Source organism: Patella vulgata, chromosome 1 (assembly GCF_932274485.2).
Source record: "Patella vulgata chromosome 1, xgPatVulg1.2, whole genome shotgun sequence".
Lineage (NCBI taxonomy): Eukaryota > Metazoa > Mollusca > Gastropoda > Patellidae > Patella > Patella vulgata.
Window position 1 is genome coordinate 93,605,336 of NC_065879.2, and position 25,894 is coordinate 93,631,229.

The 25,894-nt window shown below is 35.5% G+C and overlaps 1 protein-coding gene across 1 annotated transcript; it reads left to right on the forward strand.

The window, feature by feature from the left end:
• Positions 1-19,668: 19,668 nt before the first annotated feature.
• On the forward strand, positions 19,669-25,237 carry LOC126818147 (uncharacterized). The gene is made up of 2 exons (XM_050545369.2): positions 19,669-21,358; positions 23,063-25,237. Exons 1-2 carry the CDS (start codon positions 20,969-20,971, stop codon positions 23,897-23,899), a joined length of 1,227 nt encoding a protein of 408 aa, XP_050401326.1. The 5' UTR covers positions 19,669-20,968; the 3' UTR covers positions 23,900-25,237.
• The last annotated feature ends 657 nt before the right edge of the window (positions 25,238-25,894 follow it).

Below are 25,894 nucleotides of genomic sequence, written 5' to 3' on the forward strand. Positions count from 1 at the left end.
CAGTCAGTTATTAGATTAAAAGACAATAAATAGTCTTACTACACTTTAATCTTAATCTCAAGGTAACAAGTGACTTACCAAACAATGACCTTCAAGTATTTCATCATTTTATGGTTACTTCAAACTAATATATATTTTGTTTTAGAGTCATTCTGAATAATTCATCAGTAATACAATTATTATAGAAAAACTATTTGGATTGATTTAATAATTTTATAAAATTACTTTAAAAAATAAAGTTAATTAACTATACTTTCAATTCATTTTTTCAAGTCATACAGTGAAAACATCAGTTGTTGTCACCACGGTAGGTCACTTGAAAATTTTCCTTGATGTTATAATAAATAGAAATAACAATTCCTACACAAATATGTATTATTGTGAATCGAGAATTATTATTGAGTTTGCTTTTGTAGGCGCTTCATTGCAGAAAAATAAGGTTGTCTGTTTTATTTCTATGAAAAATGTTTTTTTTATATTTATATACTCATGAAGTAATGGGTAATTAATTACTTTCAATATAATGGGTAAAGGTAATGAATTACATTGCGAAAAATGAGAAAGAAATTGTAATGATTACATTTAAAAAGTAATAGTAATGTAATTAATTACATTGGCAATGTAATGACCCCAGCCCTGGCTTTTATAGGCGCTTCATCGCAGAAAAATATGGTTGTCTGTTTTATTTCTATGAAAAATGTTTTTTTTTTTATTTATATACTCATAAAGTAATGGGTAATTAATTATTTTCAATGTAATGGGTAATGGTAATTAATTACATTGCGAAAAATGAGAAAGAAATTGTAATGATTATATTTAAAAAGTAATAGTAATGTAATTAATTACATTGGCAATGTAATGACACCAGCCCTGTGATGTACATTATATAGATATACACAACTACAATCTGCTACACATACTTTTAAAAATATACACCATACATTACAGAACAGATAAACAGGATTTATTGCGTAGTTACATTAATTGATGTTGGTGTAGATATCAACCAGGTGAATGAACGTGCAGAGACACCTATATACATATACTTTTAGAAAGCTACACCATACATTACAGAACAGATAAACAGGATTTATTGTGTAGTTAAATTAATTGATGCTGGTGCAGATATCAACCAGGTGAATGAACATAAAGAGACGCCTATATCAGAGTATTGTATGAAGTTATCATATATATGATAGATCATGATGATGATGTACGGTATGTTGATAGAAAGCAGAACACTCTTCTACACATACTTTTATTGTCACACAGAACAGGAAGACATTGTATTACAATGTATAGTTAAATTAATTGATTCAGGTGTAGATGTTAGACAGTTGAATTATTTTAAGGAGACGTCTATATTCATAGCTGCCGAATGAATATAGACGCAGAGATGAAGAAAAGTGTATACGACTTGTTACAACTTTCATAAAAATAGGCGGAGATATTAATCATTTTGACACAGAGGTTAAGAAAAGTACATTGTATACAAAATGTATACAACTTGTTAAAACTTTAATAAATAGAGGTGTAGATATAAAACCATTTTGACCATGAAGGTACATGTAACACCCCTTTGTTGTCTGTAGGAAGATATTTATCAAGCAGAGAAGATCATTTGCTGATGTTCTTCGATCACCCTTTATCTAGAAAGGGTTTATAAACAGAAATGAAAAGTAGATAGGATAGAGCGGTGGCCATGGCACCTTGGAGGGAGACTAGAAGTTAACTTGGGACCAGGTACATGTAGGTCTCGAGTTAAGACCGGACAGCGGCCATGTAAGTTAGTCGGGAGTTGGCACCCAAGGGTGTCAAGACAAGCTAGGACCATGGCTCCATCAACACAAGCTTTGTACATGTGTTTAAAGAAGAATAAAAGTATTTTATGAAGTTTAAACATGTGTTGTCGTCAACAACCTGACTCAAAGACCCAATACTGTAACAGTTTCAATAGAACACTATTCTAAAACGTCACATTTATGACTAAAAAGAAAAAAAAAGAATTATGTGTACGTTTTGTTTTCGGATTAGTCGTGTTTATTTTTTAAAAGATTATAAATTATAATTGTTTGTTTTTGAACACATATTTTGGCTTTAAAAATTATTATTAATAAAGTATTAACAGGTTTATATTGAGACGTAAAAATGTTTTGTAATTGTTTAACTAGAGATGGGTTAACAGTATCATAATTTGGAATTTAACTCATAAACATTCACACAGTATTAAAGCATTTATCTCCAAGTTTTTTTTTGTTTTGTCTCTATGTGTATATTACCCCAAATATTAATGGGATGACCCGATATTTATGGGAGAGATTTTAGTTGTGTTCTGATGTAGTACCCCAGTTATTAATGGGATGACCCGATATTTACGGGAGAGATTTTTGTTGAGTTTTAACGTAGTACCCCAAATATTAATGGGATGACCCGATATTTATGGGAGAGATTTTATTTGTGTTTTAACATAGTACCCCAAATATTAATGGGATGACTCGATGTTTATTTGTGTTTTATTTGTGTTTTAAAGTAGTACCCCAAATATTAATGGGATGACCCGATATTGACGGGAGAGATTTTATTTGTGTTATTAACGTAGTACCCCAAATATTAATGGGATGGCCCCGATGTTTACAGGAGAGATTTTATTTGTGTTTTAACATAGTACCCCAAATATTAATGGGATGACCCGATGTTTACGGGAGAGATTTTAGTTGTGTTCTGACATACATGTAGAACCCCAGATATTAAAGCGGAAATTACAAATTTTCAAGTTATATTTTTAAAATGTATTAAAATAAAGCCTTAAAATAGATGGTATCCATAAACAGTCCTACCTTGTTAAAGAATAATCCTATTAATCCTATAATTTGCTATTGCCAGCTGAGAAATTGGCAAAAATATCATTTTTAACTTCAAATTCCAACGTTGGAAAATGGCTGCCCCATGTTGTCAATAGCAAAACAGGGGAGGTAATTGTGTTATTTCCTGTGTCATAGATTTTTAAGAGTGGGAAATAATGCCCATGATCGTATAATAGTGATTTGATAACCTATTGAGCAAAAGACATAGAAATAATTATGTTTTGACTTTCTTAGAAAATTTGAAATTCTCGCTTTAATGATTATATTTGTATTCCTACAAGACTTTTAAATTTGTGTTTTCTACTTTAGATCCCTTTTTTTACAGACAATTGTTCTGTAACAACTAACAAGCATTTCATTCTTTATTATTTGTTCATATTTTATATCGTATTTAAGTTTATAATGGTTTTAAAAAGTTGTATAATAATTTTTTTTTCAAGAATGGGAGGAATGTTATTAGGAAATATCACTTAACACCTTCAAATCATGAAAACAGTTAACCGTATCAGATTATGACATTGGCACTGGTCTGACATAGCCGACGGCCACATGGAAGTCATTAGTTACTGCCCTTGGCCTGAGTTATGATCCAACAGAGTGAAGCTGTATAATATCTTCGAACATCCTTTATCTAGATAGGGTTTATAAAGCAGAAATGAAAAGTAGATAAGATAGAGCGGTGGCCATGGGCGCCTTGGAGAGAGACTAGAAGTTAACTTGGGACCAGGCAGGTCTCGAGTTAAGACCGAACAGTGGCCATGTAAATTAGTCAGGATTTTGCACACTGTGCCAAGCCAAGCTAGGACCATGGCTCCATCAACACAAGCTAAAGAAAGTATTACAAATGTATATGAAGTTTGAGAGAGAGGGGAGGGAGAGAGAGATAGAGAGGAGAGAGAGAGATAGAGAGGAGAGAGAGAGAGAGAGAGAGAGAGAGAGAGAAAGAGAAATGGGGTTCAATGTCCACTTGACTAACATATGTTTTAATTTTTTTTTAATAATTCGCTTGCACGTAGAGGTCTTTAGCAGTGAGAGGAAACCGGAGGACCCGGAGAAAACCCATGAGGTTCGACAGGCGACCCTACTCCTTGTCACGTACAACCGGGGATTTGAAACCATGCCAATTGACTCAATGACAGGCTTTATTATACAGCGCGCACGCTAACCATTCAGCCATCCAACCCCCAGGGAGACTAGAAGTTAACTTGGAATCAGGCAGGTACCGAGTTAAGACCGGACAGCGGCCATGTAAGTTAGTGTACATATGCTTAAAGAAGAATAAAAGTATTATATAAAGTTAAACAAGTGTTGTAGTCAAGAACCTAACTCAAAGACCAAATACTGTAACAGTTTCAATAGAACACTATTCTATACTAATGTCCAAAAGAAAGTATACACTGTACATTTTGTGCCGCATCAACCAAAGTCGTTTTTCCATGGTATACGGTATTTGGGTAGAATGTCAATTTGTTTCACATTTTTATTGTGCTTAGAAATGTTGAGTTTGGACGCAAGAGACAAACTCAGTAATGCTTTATAAAATGTTTTAATCTAAACAAAACTTAGTCATACTTTTAGTGTGTATACTTTCTTTTAGACATCAGTATATATAAACGTCACATCTATAAACTTTTCCTGTAGTATTCTATATAAACATCACATTTATAAAGTTTTCCTGTAGTATTCTATATAAACATCACATTTATAAAGTTTTCCTGTAGTATTCTATATAAACATTTTCCTGTAGTATTCTATATAAACGTTACATTTATAAAGTTTTCCTGTAGTATTTCTATATAAACATCACATTTATAAAGTTTTCCTGTAGTATAAACATCACATTTATAAAGGTTTTAAACATCACATTTATAAAGTTTTCCTGTAGTATAAACATCACATTTATAAAGTTTTCCTGTAGTATTCTTTATAAACATTTTCCTGTAGTATTCTATATAAACGTTACATAAAGTTTTCCTGTAGTATTTCTACATAAACATCACATTTATAAAGTTTTCCTGTAGTATTCTACATAAACATAAGGTTTGTCTCTACGATGGGATCCCATGTGATTCTGTAGACTAACATTCTGTCTGAAGGATTCACCACAAACATCACATTCAAAGGGTTTTTCACCTGTATGCGTTCTCATGTGTGTATTTAGATTACTATTCTGGGTGAATGATTTACTACAAATATCACATTTATAAGATTGTTCACCGGTATGCGTTCTGATGTGTGTCTGTAGGCTATTACTCCGAGGAAATGATCTACTACATATATCACACTTATAGGGTTTTTCACCTGTATGAATTATCATATGTGCCTTTAGACCGTTAGGCATAGAAAATGATTTACGACAAACATCACATTTAAAAGCTTTCTCGCCGGTATGAGTGGTTGCATGTCGTTGAAGCTGGAATTTCGATGAGAACGATTTACTACAAATATCACATCTAAAGGGCTTCTCGCCAGTATGCGTTCGTGTATGTGCTTGAAGCTGGCATTTAGTGGTGAATGATTTACTACAAACATCACATCTATAAGGTTTTTCGCCAGTATGCGTTTTTGTATGTGCTTGAAGGTGGGTTTTCTGGGTAAATGATTTACTACAAACATCGCATTTATAAGGTTTTTCACCAGTATGAAGTCTCATGTGTCCATGTAGGCCTCCACTCTGTTTGAACGATTTACTACAAACATCACATTTATAAGGTTTATCACCAGTGTGAATTCTGATATGTGCTTGAAGCAGGCCTATCTGGGCGAATGATTTACTACAAACGTCACATTTATAACGTTTCTCTATGGTATCAATTTTAATAAGATTTTTGGTTTCCATTTTTCTGTACGACTTTCAAGATTTCACTCAAAATTATTGGTATCTGTGTTGTCCTGCCTTATAAAAGTTATGACATCATTAGATTTCTGTAATATATAAAAGTTATAATATCGTTAGTTTCTTATAATATATACCAGCGGCTGCCAGGTAGGATACGCCCTCATTTTCGAGAGATGGATAGAGAACAAGCTAAAAAGGAAGTGATTTTTCCTACTATCAAGGGCCATAATTCAGAAAATTACAATTTGATATGCGCAAATATCGAAAGGAACCGAGATCTTTGGGTTATAAACTTAAATTTCAAGTTTCAACAAAATCGGATAAAAATTGTGACCTCTATAGGGTCCACAACCTTGATATACCATATTTTTAAGCTATTTGAGAACGAGGGGCGGCCATTTTGTCTGTCAGTTTTGGGCTGATTTTCACGAAATTCGAACTCGGCCGTCCTTAGGGTGTAACGGTGATATAATAATACGTTTTTTTAAATAGGGCCAACAAGCTAAAAACGTGATTTTTCATACAATCAGGGGCCATAATTCAGGAAGTTACGGTCCAATATACGTGAATATCGAAAGGAACCAAGATCTTTGGGTTATAAACTTACATTTCAAGTTTCAACAAAATCGGATAAAAATTATGACCTCTATGGGGTCCACAACCTTGATATACAATGTACCATATTTTTACGCTATTTGAGAACGAAGGGCGGCCATTTTGTCTGTCAGTTTTGGGTCGATTTTCACGAAATTCAAACTCAGTTGTCCTTAGGGTGTAACGGTGATATAATACTACGTTTTTTTAAATCGGATAAAAATTATGACCTCTATAGGTACAATCAGGGGCCATAATTCAGGAAGTTACGTTCCGATATGCGCGAATATCGAAAGGAACCGAGATCTGTGGGTTATAAGCATACATTTCAAATTAGAACCAAATCGGATAAAAATTGTGGCCTCTACAGTGTTCACAAGCTAAAAACGTGATTTTTCGTACAATCAGGGGCCATAATCCATGAAGTTACAGTCCGATACATGCCAATAATGAAAGGAACCGAGATCTTTGTGTGATAAACCTATGTTTTAAGTTTCATTGAAATCGGATAAAAATTGTGACCTGTAGACTGTTCACAAACAATTGTGGACGGACTGACGGACAGGGGCGACGACAATATACATCCACATGAAATTGTGGGCGTATAAAAAGTTTTATATATTAAGGAAACTAAAAAGTTATAACATCATTAGTTTCCTAAATATATAAAAGTTATAACATCATTAGTTTCCTGTAATATATAAAAGTTATAACATCTCTAAAACATCCTATGAAAATGAAATGGGGTTTAACGTCCTACTGTTCTGCTCTGAACTGGGCTAATGAAGACAGACATATGCCATACGGTGTGCAATGAAGGAAATTTTTCCCAGACAGTGACGCTACTGCCAACTCTTATATTGAATTCCAACTGCCAAAGGAGGGGGATTGGATGGCTGAATGGTTAGCGTGCATGCGCTGTATCATAAAGTCTGTCATTGAGTCGACTGGCGTGGTTTCAAATCCCCGGTTGTACGTGGCAAGGAGTAGGGTCGCCTGTCCAACCTCGTGGGTTTTCTCCGGGTCCTCCGGTTTCCTCCCACTGCTAAAGACCCCTACGCGCAAGCGAATTATTGAAATAAAATTAAACCATATGTTAGTCCCGAAATGACCTAGTTTGTGTCGAGTGGACGTTAAACCCCGTCTCTCTCTCTCTCTCCAACTGCCAAGGGTTCTTTTACTTGCATACCACTGTGTAAGTTTTTCATACCATCCGACTGACTATATGTTTTCCCTTGCCAGGGCCCCGTTTAGGCCTGAAATGTTTTCTAAATTTTCAATTAGACATTAATTAACTTATCCAGACCATAATCAACTCTCGGTGGCATCGATGTTTATTGGATTAGGTTCCGATTTGCTGTTTGACTTTCATTCATAATTAAACCATAAAATGGATAATTGAGACTATGTTTTTTTATCCTACCAACTTAAGTAATAATGATCGAGGCCATGCCGAAAATTCAATCGCTAAAATTTCGGTTCATAGTGGATCAATTTGACTGAAATTTTCAACAGCATATTATTATTTTTTTTTAAAAAATATATTACTTTTTCGCTATAAAAGTCACAAAAACACTGTTTTCAGAAGAATATCGAAATTTTGAACATATCACTGTTTTGATTTTTTTGGATGATATATATTAAACATACATTATGCATGAGCTTAAGGAAGAGAGGTATTTTACTGTTGTTTCATACAGACGGATAGGAACTGTCAGCGGATTTTAAAAGATCGCTACTAAAGGAACTATGTCCATTATGTCCATTATACCTGGATTCATTGCTTCAATCTGTTTCACAGAGGATTAGGAAAGTCTTCTAATATATCTGTAAAAGATGACTACCTTCAACACGTGACGTCTCATCACACGGCGTCAATCATTGGCTCAATAGCACATGCATTGTTTACATAAGACCTTACTGGTTTGGGCGGAATGGAGCCTTTTACTCATTTTAATACTCATTTACACTAAATAGGAAATAATTTTTACCTACAAATACTCGAAACGTCTTTATTTATTTTTCTAATACATAAAAAAAAATGTTTTAGAATTTAATTTGTCGGGGGAAAAAAGTTTATATTTGTGGCTCATTAAGTTGCATCGATGTCATCCTTATCAGTGAATGTAGCGGCCTAGCAAATATTGGCACTGTTGGTTGATCTGACTACTTTTTTCATTCATCTTTTCATTTGTTTTTCTTCTCTTTTATCCTTTGTATGTGGATTATGGGTTAGGGTCAGGTAGCACCATCATTTTGGTCCCGCATCATTTTGGACTCAACACAAACGTCGTTTCGGACTCAGTCTGGCAACTTTTCAGACTTACTCGGCGACTTTTCGAAATCGGATTGGCGACGTTTCGGACTCAATAATAGCTGAAAAATTCTATGTATATATTTGTAATAACTGGGGTTTTTTTTTTCGTTTTAGTTGAGGCTGAAAACAGACCATTCACAATAATAAAGAAATTGCCAAACTACAATATCAATGCCAAACTACAATATACCCATCAAAATGTACTCCCCCAAATGGAGAGCCATACGCAAAGAAAAATCTAATGGAATGCTTACAACTTTTAAACTTTGAAGTCTTGAAATTTTAGTTAATTTTTAACAACATGAAACTTATTGGACGAACAGTGGGAAGTGATTTTTCCGATATTTCGAGCGGAGAAGATGAGGATCTTGATGTAATAACAGCATGTGGAAAGACAAGAGGATTGTCAATTTTATATCCACAGTCGAAGTACAACGAAAGCAAAAAGATGGTACGGTAAAAACTGTCAAGTGCCCAGTAGCAATCAAAGAATATAATTCAAACATGGCTGGAGTTGATAGGTCAGATCAGTTACGTATTGAATATCCAACGTACAGAATGTCAAAAAAATGGTGGCTTTATTTGTGCTACATGTATATAAGGAATCAAAAAACCAATATCATATTATTCCAATATCATTGCTTGAATTTAAAATTAATTTATTTAAGAAAATGATCGGAAACAAACGGAACGGGAGAAAAAGAAAACAGGTTGAATCTGGAGAAGATGTACACACAGCGCCAGGTGGACACTACCCAATGAGAATGGCCAAAAGAGCAAGATGCAAACAGTGCAGCAAATCCAAAAAACGTGCCGAAACGAACTTACAGTGTGACAATTGTTTGGTATATTTGTGTGCTACATGCTTTAGAGCTTAGCATGAATCCTAAAAACTTTTATAACAGGGCTGTTGTGAGTTTGTGACTTTTGTGAGTGCCCTAAATTGTGCTAAATAGAACAGTAGGATTATTGAACTGTGCTAATCAATTATAATTTATTGTGAACTAAATTGATAAATTGTACAATCACTGTGATAATTATTTGGTCCATTTGTGTGCTACATGATTCAGAGCTTACTATGGATCTTAAAAATATAACAGTGCTATTGTGAGTGCTCTAGTCTAAACAAATGTGATAAACAGAACAGTGCCATTGACATCTTGATTGATGAACTTACTCAGTGCTAATTAATCATTAATAATTTGTTATGAACTAAAATGGCTAAATCCACACTGATAATTCTTGTAAACCTTTAATAATATTATGTATATATGTGGACTAATTATTTTTTTCAAATTATTGACTTAAAAAAGACATTTTAGAAAGAATTATTGACTTGCCAAAATTTATAATCTTGTAATGTGACTGTTCTTTTACTTATATGTTTTTTATTTATTAAAGAATGTTATTTTGTATTATTGATTAAATTTTATACCATTGTAATGCCTGATTTTATATCTGCATTTGATAATATAAACATTTTTTTGATTGGAGTAATAGTTTTTGTGTTATTTTGTATAATCTACAGGGTTACATCTCACTGTGCCCACTTTTGATTAATCCAATTAAGGTCTAATTAGGAATAGTGTATTAAGCGGATTAGGATTAGGTGTTATAGGTAATTAGATGGAAAAAAACAAATATTGAAAGTGACTAAATATTCAGTCTTATAATTGGTGAGATGAACTCACTGTAATCGTTAAAGTGATGAATTTTATTCAAAAAATGACACTTGAATATAATATGAATTATTTTCAGTTAGCCTACACATTACACGGTCTTTAAAAGGACACACAGAAGTCAGTCTGTCATATTTCATCATGGCAAACGTTCAAGTAAACATCCAGTACATCCCCAATGGAACATTTAGCATGAGTCCTACCTTATTCACCCAGATCTACACTATACATGCTTTTGTACACAATAAAATGTTCCCTTTGGTGTATGCACTATTACCCGATAAGAAGGAGGCAACATATGTTGAGTTCCTCAGATGTGTTAGTGACAAAACATTGGCACTTGTCAATGTTAATCTTAACCCAGGCCATGTGTTTACAGATTTCGAAGTTAGTATGCAAAATGCTGTGAGAACTGTGTTGCCGAGGTCAGAACTAAAAGGTTGTTTTTTTCACTTTGGTCAGTGTATTTGGCGCAATGCGCAGAAATATGGACTACAAGCAGATTTTTCTCGGGTGCCAGAAATCAATAAAATCGTCAAGCAAGCAGCAGCATTACCATTAATTCCAATACAGCAGGTTGAAGATGTATGGCTGCATGCCCTTGATGATGCACCACTCCAAGATGCCAGAGTGTTGCAATTTGCAGATTACGTAACTGAGTTCTGGGTGGAGGGGCAGCATGGCAGAATGATGTGGAACCATTTCCACACTGAAGGTCCACGCACAACGAACCATGTTGAAGGATGGCATTCCAAGATAACATCCATTATTGCCACCCCTCACCCAAATATTTTTAAGTTGGTGGCTTTTTTTAAGAATGAACAAGCTTACTCCGAAGTAACCATTCTCCAGTTAGGTGCCAACGGAAAATTACGGCCTAAGAGAAGAAAGTACAGGCAACTAGAAACCCGACTCCAAACTCTGAAAACAGATCTTCAGAACGGTATAAAGACTGTATTCGAGTATGCCGATGGCGTAGCCCGTTTAACTACATTGTAAATTTTCATTGTTTATCTTGTTTTTGTGTGATGTGTGATATACCCATGTATGTTATACTTTTATTACATATTTTATATATAAAACATCGAAAATTGTTATATTTTCATTAAATTATAAAGTGCTAATGTGATGTATGATATATCCATGTATGTTATATTTTTATTACATATTTTATATATAAAACATTGAAAATTGTTATATTTTCATTAAATTATAAAGTGCTAATGTGATGTATGATATATCCATGTATGTTATATTTTTATTAAATATTTTATATATAAAACATCGAAAATTGTTATATTTTCATTAAATTATAAAGTGCTAATGTGATGTATGATATATCCATGTATGTTATATTTTTATTAAATATATATTAAACATTGAAAAATAAAAAAAAAATTACATAAAATATTTGGTTTTTTTTTCCATCTAATTACCTATAACACCTAATCCTAATCCGCTTAATCCTAATTAGACCTTAATTGGATTAATCAAAAGTGGGCACAGTGAGGACACACCATCTACAGTATATGAGATTAATGGATAATCCTTTAATTAGCTCCAGGGAGATAAGCTATTGTCTAGTTAATTGGTTCAGGGTGATTAAGGGGTAGTTACTTAATAAGGTCTAGGGTTCAATGAGTTAAAGCGGTTAAAAACAATTGAATATACTAAGAATTCCAAAATGCGACACATTTTGGCCCAAAATCGCCGCGACGGTGAAATTTCGCTTGATTCCGCGGCAATTTTTCTCTAAGATTCTCTAGGAAGTCACTGTGTTTCTCTAGGAATTCACTGTGTTTCTCTAGGAATTCACCGTGTTTCTCTAGGAATTCACCGTGTTTCGATAAGAATACATCGTGTTTTGCCGTGCTCCCCGCAAGGAATTCGCGAGCCTACCTTAAGCTAGGGTCGAACTAATATTGTCTGTAATAAATTAAAGGAGTTGTAATATAGTAATGCTCCCGGGAAACGTGTACATGTATAATGTACAGGCAGGTTTGAATAACAAATGAGTTAGGTAATCTCGGGAAGACATTTACCGGCATTCTGTATCGGTTAGGATTTTTTCCCCAACGCACTGTACACATACATAACGCCGGCCAAAATGTATGCAAACTATGAACAACTTACAATTTTTTAAACATATCAATTCATCTTCGTTTATAACTTAGATGTAATCCGTCAATTTTGGGCTGCTATCAAATCCAAACTTTAAATTATATATGATGAGCTTTTACACATTACTTCATTACTCGCAGCTTCGGTTAATCTAAATCAATCATCTATACAGCACGTACAGTAAATCACTCCGCGGGTCGCTTAGCGGTACGTCACGTGGTCAGAAACGTGCCAAAAGATTGGGACTACATGTATATTCTTAAGCTGTTTTACTTGGCGAATAATATCCCCTGTGACAATATACATCTACTTTATGTCACCCAATTCATTTCGGTGGGAGCAGATATTGAATAAAGCCATTTCACACACACATACGTGTACATTACATGCGCCTCATATATTTATACAATATCCACAAGTGTGTTAATTCTCGTCTTCACCCCGTTATAATTTACTTATTTTGAGTACACTTTCTGAATGATTCCATTCTTTTGTACGTCCAACTTGTCGATTTCCTACTGCATATACATGTACCCTGAGTAGCTGCAATCTATAAGCTTATACATACATGTACATGTATGTTTGCGTTTAAAATCTAGATATCTGAAGCTCGAAAGTTATACAAGACGGTAAATACGCAAGTTTCGTGGTTGAACCTGCATCGATATTGCATAATATCGGACCCATATTTATCTTTGCTACTCGGACAAACCCAAAGGCCCACTCGGACCAATTAAATTACATTATAAGGCTTGACTTATTCATTTTAAAAATATAATACAGACAATATGTTATTTATGATTAAATCACAATACAAAGAGGCGAATAATTTATAGATGAGTATATTCATAGCTTAAGAATGGCCGCTGCCGGTAAGTACATATTAGCAAATATTTATCTTTATTACATCAACAATTGAATTGTTTTTCTTTGATGGGCTTCATGATGAAACAATACCACGGGTAAGTACATAACGCTTTATTATTTCAAAGAAAGCAGATGCATATTAAAACAAACAATTATCAATTATTAAAACAACAATTAAAACAAATAGTGTATCAATTGTAGCCGCGATTAAGAATTGAAAAGGGATGTTTTCTTAGGGAGCCAGACTTTGTTTTTGTAGAGAAGAGCCTGCTTAACATTAGTATTGTATCTGATGATTACATTGTACTAACCACCCGAATGGGTCAAATTTAAAGAATGAAATGGCTTCCTGTAGATTTGTCGAAAGCCATTGTCTGTTAGCTTGGTGGTTGAGAAGTATTGTATTAGCGTTTGTTTTATACAACATTAATTGGAAATGAAATGAAATGAAATGGGGTTTAACGTCCTACTCTTCTGCACCTAACCTGGGCTAATTGAAGACGGGCATACGCCATACAGTGTGCTATGAGGGAAATTTTGCCCGGGCAGAGGCACTACGGCCTACTCTTATATCGAATTCCAATTGCCAAGGGATCTTTTACGTGCACGCCAATGTGTACACAGGACCTCGGTTTTTCGTCCCATCCCAACGACTAGGCAGCTGTCCTTGTCAGGCCCTCCGTTCTGCATCACTGACATGGGGAAACCACGCCGGAAAATCGAGATGAACTTTCTCGGCCAATGCAGGGATCGGACACCCGACCTCCAGGCTAGCGAGCCAGCGACTTAGCCACGTCATCCCCACATTAATTGGAGTAATTAGAATCAAAGAACATGTGCCGATATTTTGTACGTATAAATGGCAGGTTATAGTCGAATGATTTATTTTGAGATCATCATTTATTCAATACGGCAGGTTATCATTAATTCAATACTTTCATTTATTCAATACGGCAGGTTATCATTAATTCAATACGACATCATGTGGAGAAATCAAACTAAAGAGTACTCCCATTATCTGGTTAAGTTTGACGACGGTGGCTTACTGATTGTTCCCAGAAGTAGGATTTTAGAAGAGGGTAGGATTGCGGAGAATGGGAAATACAAGGTGCAATATAACAAACCCGAGGATGTGTCTGAAGCTGTAATTATAAAGACCGGAGATTACCTGACATTGTCAAGGCTGAAGAGGGAGATGGGACAAAGAATGAATGAATGAATGAATGAATGAATGAATGAAATGTGGTTTTATGGAAGTCAGCTCCAACCGGGCTATATTGCGCCAAACATATGGTGATTCTTTCGAGACAAGCAAAATCATATCACAAAATTTTATATGCATAAATAAAAACAATATCACAGTGTATCAAATTTAAAAATAAAAAACTACCCTTTATGCATATAAACATTTAAAATAGAAAATATTACACATAAATATATATATACAAATTAAAATTTATAATAAAAACCTGTCTATTTTAAAAAGTTAAGCATTTCGCAATATAACCCAGGTTGGGCAAACAAATGATGTAGTGACTGGCAACGATAATATCTTGATCTTGTATCTTTGAGATGCTTGCACTCAATCAAAATGTGTTTAACTGTCAAGGGAACATGACAGTGTTCACATTCTGGTTGAGGCTCTGGCTTCAAGATGAAAATGTGCGTTAAAAATGGAACAAAGAAGAAAGATGCGCATCAAAAGAACCCCAGAACAATCCCGACACCAAAGCGTACCTTAACGACAAGTCGCATACCCCAACCCAAAAGAAAGGTAAATATTTTTCACAAAAACAACATTATAATATCCTCATTATTTATGGGTTCTGTCGAAATTCGTTATCAATAAGAACTATGTCATCTGAACACAAGTTGTTAAAATGGTGGGTTCTTTCCGTCAATACGCCCTTGTTGTCAAATCGCCCTTCAATATATGTGGTTACCGTATGTTTTACTCCAGACAAAGACACATTCACATTAGATTGTTTAAGGTATCTATGTATAGGAGAACACTTCCAGGCTTTCTTGTGGAGTTCAACAATTTTTAATCTTTAATTTTGGTATACGAGTAGCAGGCATTTTTATGAATTGGGCTACTGGTTTCTTGGGTTTTATGGAGAAATTGACCAGGACAATACACATGAACAGATATGCAAAAATATACATGCGCACAAGTGTCATCATATTTATATATTCAAATGGTTTCAGTCTAATTAACAAGTGACATGTCCATGTAGCCTACAGTGTCTATTCCAGGGTGTGACAACGAAATTAAGAAATATATTACAATGGCTGGGGTCAGAACACAAAGTTATTTTCTGATCAGTAAAATAATTAACCCCGGTCTCTTAATTTGATGTTCAGCTTAGAAAAAAGCGAGTATTTTAGAAAATATCTTAAATTTTAAAATTAAAACTCGTAGCCATTTTTTAAATCTGATATCATTATTAAATATTAAAATTTCATCATTATTTATGGAAAACGCACCAATATTTATTGAAGTGTTGTTGAATGAAAATAAATATATTCTATTCTCTTGTATTTTCAGAAAATGGCCTCTACAGTTATCCGCCGAACGACGCTAGCCAGTTTTAGTTCCAGTGACCCACGTGAGCTGTCAATGTTGTGTATACATGTATCATCAAGCTCGTGTTCAACTCGTTCAACACCAGATTCGGTCTCCCAGACATCAAGAATACCAGTGCCGGTACGTGTACCAGTACCCCGTGGTGGTGAATCGCCATCCACTTCTGAGGAACAGTCCCACTGCAATCAATGCCCGATTTACATGTACCGGATGGGGAAATAACATGTAGACAGCTTTTTAGGACACCAAATCGTAACAGACAGAAAACACTTTCTGCAGTAGAGAGATTCATGCAGATCATGAATAAGAAGCAACACGAACTACAGCAAGAAGTCAAAGGGCTACGACAAGAAGTAAAAGATATGAATATTCTTGTATTGTTAATATTACAGCGACTCCCCCCTCCTGGTGAGGGGCAAGATCAGCAGATTCAAATACCTACATGTAGTCCCCAGGGCGTCACTCAGACACTGCCAACGACTGAAACTGCCACATCAAAATTCAGTGATATCCCACCGGAATTTCGCATTTCTGCTGAGGATCTCAATGCCATGCACCTCCATGCTTTTAATGCTGGCCATTTCGCAACCAAAGTAGTACAGCGACTCTTTCCGGAACTGACCGGACCCGACAACTTGCGGGGGAAATATTCGTATTTCGGTGGGGGTAGATGCAGTAAGTTAGAATTGGAGCCACGGCGGAAGTCATTCGTCGTAAGATATGCTCTACACTTTTATCCCCAAGTGCAAGAGAAGCATGCCCGGCAAGAGCGCGTCGTTGTAAAAATAAATGAATTTCTGAGAAGAAAATGATTTTCAAGTGGTAATTTATGACATGGTGTATAGACAAAATATTTTTTAAATATAAAAAGACAATTACTTTGTAAAAAAAAATAAAAAAAAGAAAAAGGAAAAGAAAAAAAAAGTGTTTGTGAAGTGCCAAGACTTTATGTGAGTAAATACATGTAGTTACATTTAACATTTGTTGTAGTGCAAGACGGATGTATGATTATTAAATTTTGACTGTAAAATATTATGATTTGTATACATTGTACATTTGTATTAGATGTTTAACTTAATTTCGATTTTTCAATAAAAATCATGACAATGGAACGAGAATAATAAAATGCTACTCAAAACATCTCTTTGTTTATGGATTATTGTCGATTATGGATTTATTATGCAATATCGATGCAGATTCAATCACGAAACTTGCGTTTACAGCGTCTAGTATAACTTTCGAGCTGCTGATATCTATACGCTTATAGATTGCAGTTACACAGAGTACATGTACACACGTATATGCAGTAGAAAATCGGGAAGTTGAACGTACAAAGGAATGGAATCATTCAAAAGTGTACTCAAAATAAGTAAATTATAACGGGGTGAAGGCGAGAATTAACACACGTGTGGCCATTGTATAAATATTTGACATGCGCATGTACTGTACACGTCTGTGTGTGTGTGAAATGGCTTTATTTAATATCCGCTTCCACCGAAATGAAATGAGCAGCACACAGTAGATGTATATTGTCACAGTGGATATTTGTCGTAAGAATATCCCTTGGTTGAATGCATGTAAATGTACAGTATTCTATTAAATAAATAGTTTTTTTATTAAAGAAAGGGAAGAACTTCCCACAAAACCCAATCCATGGCCTAAGGCCGAAAATGGAAAGATTGCAAAATCATATTCTAAAATCAGGAAGCAGCTTCGGCTGTCCTATTTCTTGTCTGCAATATCACTTATGTGGAAGCAGATGTTAAACACCAGGATACTACTACTACTATGGATACAGAATTTGTAAAATAACAAATACATGGAGCTGTCACTTTTGTGACTTTCGCAGTGTACCCCCTCCCACCCATATTATTTTAATACGTCATAATACATTATCATCATATACCGGTGACAGTCAAGATTTGCTAAATACTTTTTGCCAAGTAACACAGCATAGTCCCCGTGTCGAACCCAACATATCATGTTTTCGCATGTTTCTGACCACGTGACTTACGGTTAACCGCATTGCGGAGTGATTTACATGTATGGCACTGTGATTTATGGATGGTTGATTTAGATTAACTGAAACTGCGAGTAATGAAGTAATGTGTAAAATCTCATCGTATATAATTTAAAGTTTGGATTTGATAGCAGCCAATAAGATGAAATGATACGTTTAAAAAATTGTAAGTTACATGTAGATAGCAATGAATGAATGAAATATGGTTTTATGGCACGTCAGCTCCAACCGGGCTATATTGCGCCAAACATATGGTGAATCTGAGACAAATTAAAACAATATCACATAAATGAATTTATATATGTAAATAAAAACAAATACATGTAGATTGCAGTTACACAGAGTACATGTACACATGTATATGCAGTAGAAAATCGGGACGTTGAACGTACAAAGGAATGGAATCATTCAAAAGTGTAGGCTACTCTAAATAAGTAAATCATAACTGGGTTAAGGCGAGAATTAACACACGTGGCCATTGTATAAATATATGACATGCACGTGTAATGTACACGTCTGTGTGTGTGTGTGAAATGGCTTTATTTAATATCCACTTCCACCGAAATGAAATGAGCGGCACACAGTAGATGTATATTGTCACAGTGAATATTTGACGTAAAAATATCCCTTGGTTGAATGCATGTAAATGTACAGTATTCTATGGATACGGAATTTGTAAAATAACAAATACATGGCACTGTCACTTTTGTGACTTTCGCAGTGTACCCCCTCCCACCCATATTATTTTAATACGTCATTATACATTATTATCATATACCGGTGACAGTCAAGACTTGCTAAATACTTTTCGCCAAGTAACACAGCATAAGAAATATAGTCCCTGTGCCGAACCCAACATCTCATGTTTTTGCGCGTTTCTGTCCACGTGACTTACGGTTAACTGCATTGCGGAGTGATTTACATGTATGGCACTGTGATTTATGAATGGTTGATTTAGATGAACTGAAGCTGCGAGTAATGAAGTTATGTGTAAAATGTCATCGTATATAATTTAAAGTTTGGATTTGATAGCAGCCAATAAGATGAAATGATACGTTTAAAAAATTGTAAGTTATTCATTGTTTGCATACACGTACATTGTGGCACCACGTTATACATGTAGTGTGTTAGAAATAAAACATATGACCGTAGCTGCCTCGCCAACGGTTAACATATCTTGTATTCAACTTAAATAAATTACATTTTTCGTCAACATGCTTACATCGGGATGATATCGGCACTCAAGGGATTCACCGTGTTTCTCCGCGAAACACCATAATTCACCGCGAAACATCCTATTTCGCGGTTGGCTAGCTGCCGTTTCGCTAGCGATTCTCCTAGATTCCACCGTGAAATAGAGTGTTTTTCCGCGGTGTTCGGCGATTCTAGTCCCAAACTCCAGCACTGTAGTGTACAAATCTCGTGCATATTCTAATTATGGCTCGGTAGCCACTTTTATAAATTTAGCGTAGCCGTTGGATTTGATCAAATCGTTTCACCTTTATTTCAATTTCTTTTAACTGATATCAACAACATAGGAAAAGGTACAAATCAATTTGAGGTACGAAGTGAAGTATGAAACGGCCTATGTGAGGTACAAATGAACTACAGTTCCTACCAAATTTTTGAGACCAGAATCGCGCCGACGCGGCGAAAAAAAACACTCCGAATTCTCTTAGATTTCACGGTGAAATTTCGCTTAATTCCGCGGCGATTTTTCTCTAAGATTCGCCGTGTTTCTCTAGGAATTCGCCGTGTTTCTCTAGGAAATCACCGTGTTTCTCTAGGAATTCACCGTGTTTTCTCTAGGAATTCACCGTGTTTCTCTAGGAATTCACCGTGTTTCGGTAAAAGTACATCGTGCTTTGCCGTGCTTCCCGCAAGGAATTTGCGAGCCTACCTTAAGCTAGGGTCGAACTAATATTGTCTATAATACATTTGTAAATTGAAGGGGTTGTAATATAGTAATGCTCCCGGGAATATGTTTAAAGTACAGGCCGATTTGAATAACAAATGAGTTAGGTAATCTCGGGGAGACATTTACCGGCATTCTGTATAGGTTAGGATTTTTTTCCCCAACGCACTGTATACATGTACATACATAACGCCGGCGAAAATGTATGCCAAAATAAACAACTTACAATTTTTTAAACGTATCATTACATCTTCGTCTATAACTTAGATGTAACCCACCAATTATTGGCTGCTATCAAATCCAAACTTTAAATTATATATTTGTACGATGAGATTTTACACACTACTTCATAACCCGCAGCTTCAGTTAAACTAAATCAACGCCCCATAAAGCACAGCGCCATAAATCACTTCCGCAATGCGTTAGTCACGTGGTCAGAAACGCGCGAAAACCTGAGCTGTTGGGTTCGACACGGGGACTATATTCTTAGCAAATCTTGACTGTCACCGGTATATGATAACAATGTATTATGACGTATTAAAACAATTCACCATGAAGCACATCAAAGACAATCAGTTAAAACAACGATAACTGAGTAGTGATTAATTCGTATTATCTGTACTCATCCGTGTTAATAGCTGCAATAATTCTTAATCACGGCTACAATTGATACTCTATTCGGGGCTTTGAGCAAGTAAAATTAGGTTTAATTACAAAATGATGACAGTTTGCGTGGAAATAAGTAATTATGTTACAGTTATTCTGTATTTTCTAGCAAAACGGAAGACATCAGTAGTGGACTACTCGAACCAATAATAAAGAGTTGTTTTAATAAATTGATAATTGTGTTTTAATATGTATCTGTTTTCTTTGAATTAATAAAGTGTTATGTATTACCCGTGGTATTTTGTCACAATGAAGCAAAACCAAGATGTTTTCTTAGGGAGCCAGACTTTGTTTGTATATAGAAGAGCTTGAATCTGATGATTACATTGTATTAACCACCTGAATGGGTCAAATTTAAACAATGACATGGCTTCCTGTAGATTTGTCGAAAGCCTTTGTCTCTTAGCTTGGTGGTTGAGAAGTATTATCGTTTGTTTTATATAAAATTAATTGGAGTAAATAGAATCAAAGAACTTTTGCCGATACCTTGTACGTATAAATGGCAGGTTATAGTCGAATGGTTTATTTCGAGATTATTCAATACGACAGGTTATCATTAATTCAATACGGCATCATGTGGAGAAATCAAACCAAGGAGTACTCGCATTATCTGGTTAAGTTTGACGACGGTGGCTTACTGATTGTTCCCAGAAGTAGGATATTAGAAGAGGGTAGGATTGCGGAGAATGGGAAGTACAAGGTGCAATATAACAAACCCGAAGATGTGTCTGACGCTGTTATTATAAAGACTGGAGACTACTTGACATTGTCAAGGCTAAAGAGGGAGATGGGACAAAAGAAGAAAGATGAGCATCAAAAGAACCCCAGTACAATCCCGACACCAAAGCGTACCTTAACGACGAGTCGCTTACCCCAACCGAAAAGAAAGGTAAATAGTTTTCACAAAAACAACATAACAAAAATATACAACAATTTAATAATTTTATTGCAATCGTTTTCTGACTTTAGGGTCGTTTAGGAGTTTTTGATTAAAATGATTACTGTCCTTCCCGAATGAACGTTCGGACCCAAAAAGTCTTTTAGGCATATCAGCCGTGGCTTTCCCACCCACCACCACAACAACCGGAACAACCTTGTACATGTGATCAATAAAGCGATTACATATGTCACGCGTAAGCACGTTGTACCAAAAGTCTTGGCAGTAATTACAGAGTTCTTCTTTTGTGGTGGGGTTCTTTTTCGATACGTAGCGCTTCAGCATATTCCACACCATTTCGATTGGATTTAAGTCTGGGCTTTCGGGGGGGGTGCACCACCAGTTAATGTTATTGTCCTCCATAAATGTTTTTGCAAGTCGGGATGTGTGCTTTGGATCATTATCCTGTTGGAAGCGATGTCCATCGTGAAATCTCTTATTTATGAATGGTAGTAAAGTTTTTTTTAAAATTTCCTCTGTATAGAAAACACTGTCCATAATACCATCAAATATAAGAAGTTGGCTTTTTCCTTTACGACTAATACCCCCCCACAAGTGAACTTTGTATGGGTGTTTTGGGCGACACTGTTGTGGTGCTCTCTGATCTTTTTGTCTATATGCAACTGTTTTGTTATCGTGTAGTTGTATTGAGCATTCGTCTGTAAATATCACATTATCAAACTGGTCATTGGTCTCTAATAAATGTCTACAGAATTCAACCCTTTTTTCTTTATTCTGGTCTCTGATTAGTTGACAATATCGTGGTTTCGTTGATGTATAACCGGCAAAATCAATGGCGCGTCTGACTGTACTAATCGAGGTGTCTGTGCCGTGTGCTGAAAGTGTTTTCTGGATATCCCTGGCAGACTGTGCTGGGTTCTGTTGAAATTCGTTATCAATAAATACTATGTCATCGGAACACAAGTTGTTAAAATGGTGGGTTTTTTCAGTCAATACGCACTTGTTGTCAAATCGTCCTTCAATATATGCGGTTACCGTATATTTTACACCGGACAAAGACACATTCACATTAGATTGGTTAAGGTATCTATGTATAGCAGAACACTTCCAGTCTTTCTTGTGGAGTTCAACAATTTTTAATTTATCCAAGTGTGGTATACGAGTAGCAGGCATTTTTATGAATTGAGCTACTGGTTTCTTGGGTTTTATGGAGGAATCGACTACGACAATACACATGAACAGATATGCAAAAAATATACATGCGCACACGTGTCATCATATTTATATATTCAAATGGTTTCAGTCTAATTAACAAGTGACATGTCAATGTGCCGTGTCTATTCCATGGTGTGACAAATTAAGAAATGGCTGAGGTCAGACACAAAGTTACTGCTAAGTGTTAGAGTTCTTATCAGTAAATTAATTAACCCAAGTCTCTTAATTTCATGTTCAGCTTAGAAAACAAGCGAGTACTTTGGAAAATATTTTAAAATTAAAACTCGCAGCCATTTTCCATAATAGCAATGTAGTACAGATTTATATAGTGCATCTGAGACAAGCAGTTCAAACTTATTTGTCTTTTTTTTCATCTGATGTCATTATTAAATATTAAAAGTCCAATTCTTTAACCCTCAAAATATTGAAGTGTTGTTGAATGAATAAAAATAAATATATTTTATTCTCTTGTCTTTTCAGAAAATGGCATCAGTTATCCGTCGAACGACGCTAGAAAGTTTCAGTTCCAATGACCCACGTGATCTGTCAATTTCTAATGTATCCTCGAGCTCCTATTCAACTAGCTCAACACCAGAATCAGTCTTCCAGGCATCATCAAGAATACCAGTGCCCGTACGTGTAACAGTACCCCGAGATGTCGAATCGCCCTCTACGTCTGAAGAACAGTCCCTCCTGCAAGCCCTGCCAGATTTACAAGATTGTGAAATTACATGTAGGCAGCTTTTTAGGACACCTAATAGGAACAGGCAGAAAACACTCTCAGCAGTAGAAAGGTACATGAAGACAATGAATAAAAAGCAGCATGAACTACAACTAGAAGTCAAGGGACTGCGACAAGAATTAAAGGATATGAATAATCTTGTTTTGTTGATACTACAGAGACTCCCCCCTCATGGCGAGGGACAAGATCAGCAGATACCACCAGTACCTAGTCCCCAGCCCGCCACACAGACGCTGCCAACGCCTGAAACTGACACATCAAAATTTGGTGATATCCCACCGGAATTTCGTATTTCTGCTGAAGATCTGAACGCCATGCACCTCCATGCTTTTAATGCCGGCCATTTCGCAACTAAAATAGTACAAAGACTTTTTCCGGAACTGACCGGACCCGACAACTTACGGCAGAAATATTCGTATTTCGGTGGGGGTAGATGCAATAAGCTAGAACTCGATACACGACGGAAATCATTCGTCGTAAGATATGTTTTACATCATTATCCTCAAGTGCAAGAAAAACATGCCTGGCAAGAGCGCGTGGTCGTAAAGATTAACGAATTTCTAAGACGAAAATGAATTTTATGTGTGTATAGACAAAAAAATTTTTAAATAGAAAAAAACAAACATTTTATGTGTGTGTGTAGACAAAATATTTTTTAAAAAGAAGAAAAAAAAGGTGTTTGCGATGGATTTGAATACATTGTTTACCAAGTGTCAAGACTTTATGTGAGTAAATACATGTACTAACTGCAATAAAAAATGAATTCACTTTTAGTGCATGTATGATTATTAAATTTTGACTGTAAAATATTATGATTTGTATACATTGTGCATATGTATTACATGTACATGTTTAACCTAATTTCGATTTTCAATAAAAATCATGTCAATGGAACCAAAAGAATATATTGTATGATTATTTAATTTTGACTGTAAAATATTATGATTTGTATACGTTGTACATTTGTATTACATGATTAACTTACTTTCGATTTTCAATAAAAATCATGACAATGGAACCAAAAGAATAAAATGCTACCCAAAACATCTCTTTAATTGTCGGTTATGGATTTATTATGCAATATCGATGCAGGTTCAATCACGAAACTTGCGCTTACACCGTCTAGTATAGCTTTTGAGCTGCTGATATGTATATGCAGTAGAAAATCGGGAAGTTGAACGTACGAAGGAATGGAATCATTCAGAAGTGTACTCAAAATAAGTAAATTATAACGGGGTGATGACGAGAATTAACACACGTGTGGCCATTGTATAAATATATGCCATGTACGCGTCTGTGTGAAATGGCTTTATTTAATATCCGCTTCTACCGAAATGAAATGAGGGGCACCCAGTAGATGTATATTGTCACAGTACCCCTTCCCACCCATATTGTTTTAATGCGTCATAATACATTGTTATTATGTACCGGTGACAGTCAAGATTTGCTAAGAATATAGTCCCCGTGTCGAACCCAACATCTCATGTTTTCGCGCGTTTCAGACCACGTGACTAACGGTTAACCACATTGCGGAAGTGATTTATGGCGTTGTGCTTTATGGATTTAGTTTAACTAAAGCTGCGAGTAATGAAGTAGTGTGTAAAATCTCATCGTATATAATTCAAAGTTTGGATTTGGTAGCAGCCAATAAGATGAAATGATACGTTGTAAGTTATTCATTGTTTACATACGCCGTACACGGTGGCACCACGTTATACATGTACAGTGTGTTAGAAATAAAAAAATACGACCGTAGCTGCCTCGCCAACGGTTAACATATCTTGTATTCAACTTAAATAAATTACATTTTCCGTCAACATGCTTACATCGGGATGATATCGGCACTCAAGCGATTCACCGTGTTCCACCGCGAAACACTATAATTCACCGTGAAACACCCTATTTCGCGGTGATTTGGCAAGCTGGTGTTTCGCTAGCGATTCTCCGAGATTCCACCGTGAAATAGAGTGTTTTTCCACGGTGTTCGGTGTTTCTAGTCTCAAACTCCAGACACGTAGTGTAAGTATGAAACAGCCAGGTTACGAAACAGCTGACATCCGTCACCTACACGAGTCCGAAATGTCAAGGACATATTTTTGGAAGTCCGCAATGAAGTGAATCCGAATGACGTAAGTCCGAAATGACATGTAATCTAGGGTTAGGTAGTGCCCATTATTAACTTGGAATTGAAAAATGAGCGCTTTGCCTATTTCAGACCTGAACATGGGACAAAATTTCAAATCAGCAAAACATTAATTACATTTATGTACGAAAATTGCTTTTATTTTCATTGAAATATCACATCAATATCTCTCTTTTAATCTCTCCGTTACTCATTCTCACACACCACAAGCTTCAGTATTCACACCATTGTTTATTCAGACAAAGAGATTTTCCATTTCTCTTTGTGAAAAAAGGGCGTCTAAAAACGTAGTCAGAGCAGCCAACAATGTCAGAATATTCACTGCTGATTAGTGTGTCTTTGCTTCAGTATGACTTACCAAAATACTTGACTTGTAAACTGTCTTTACTGACATAGATATAATTCTTTTAGGCGTGTCTATAAAAAA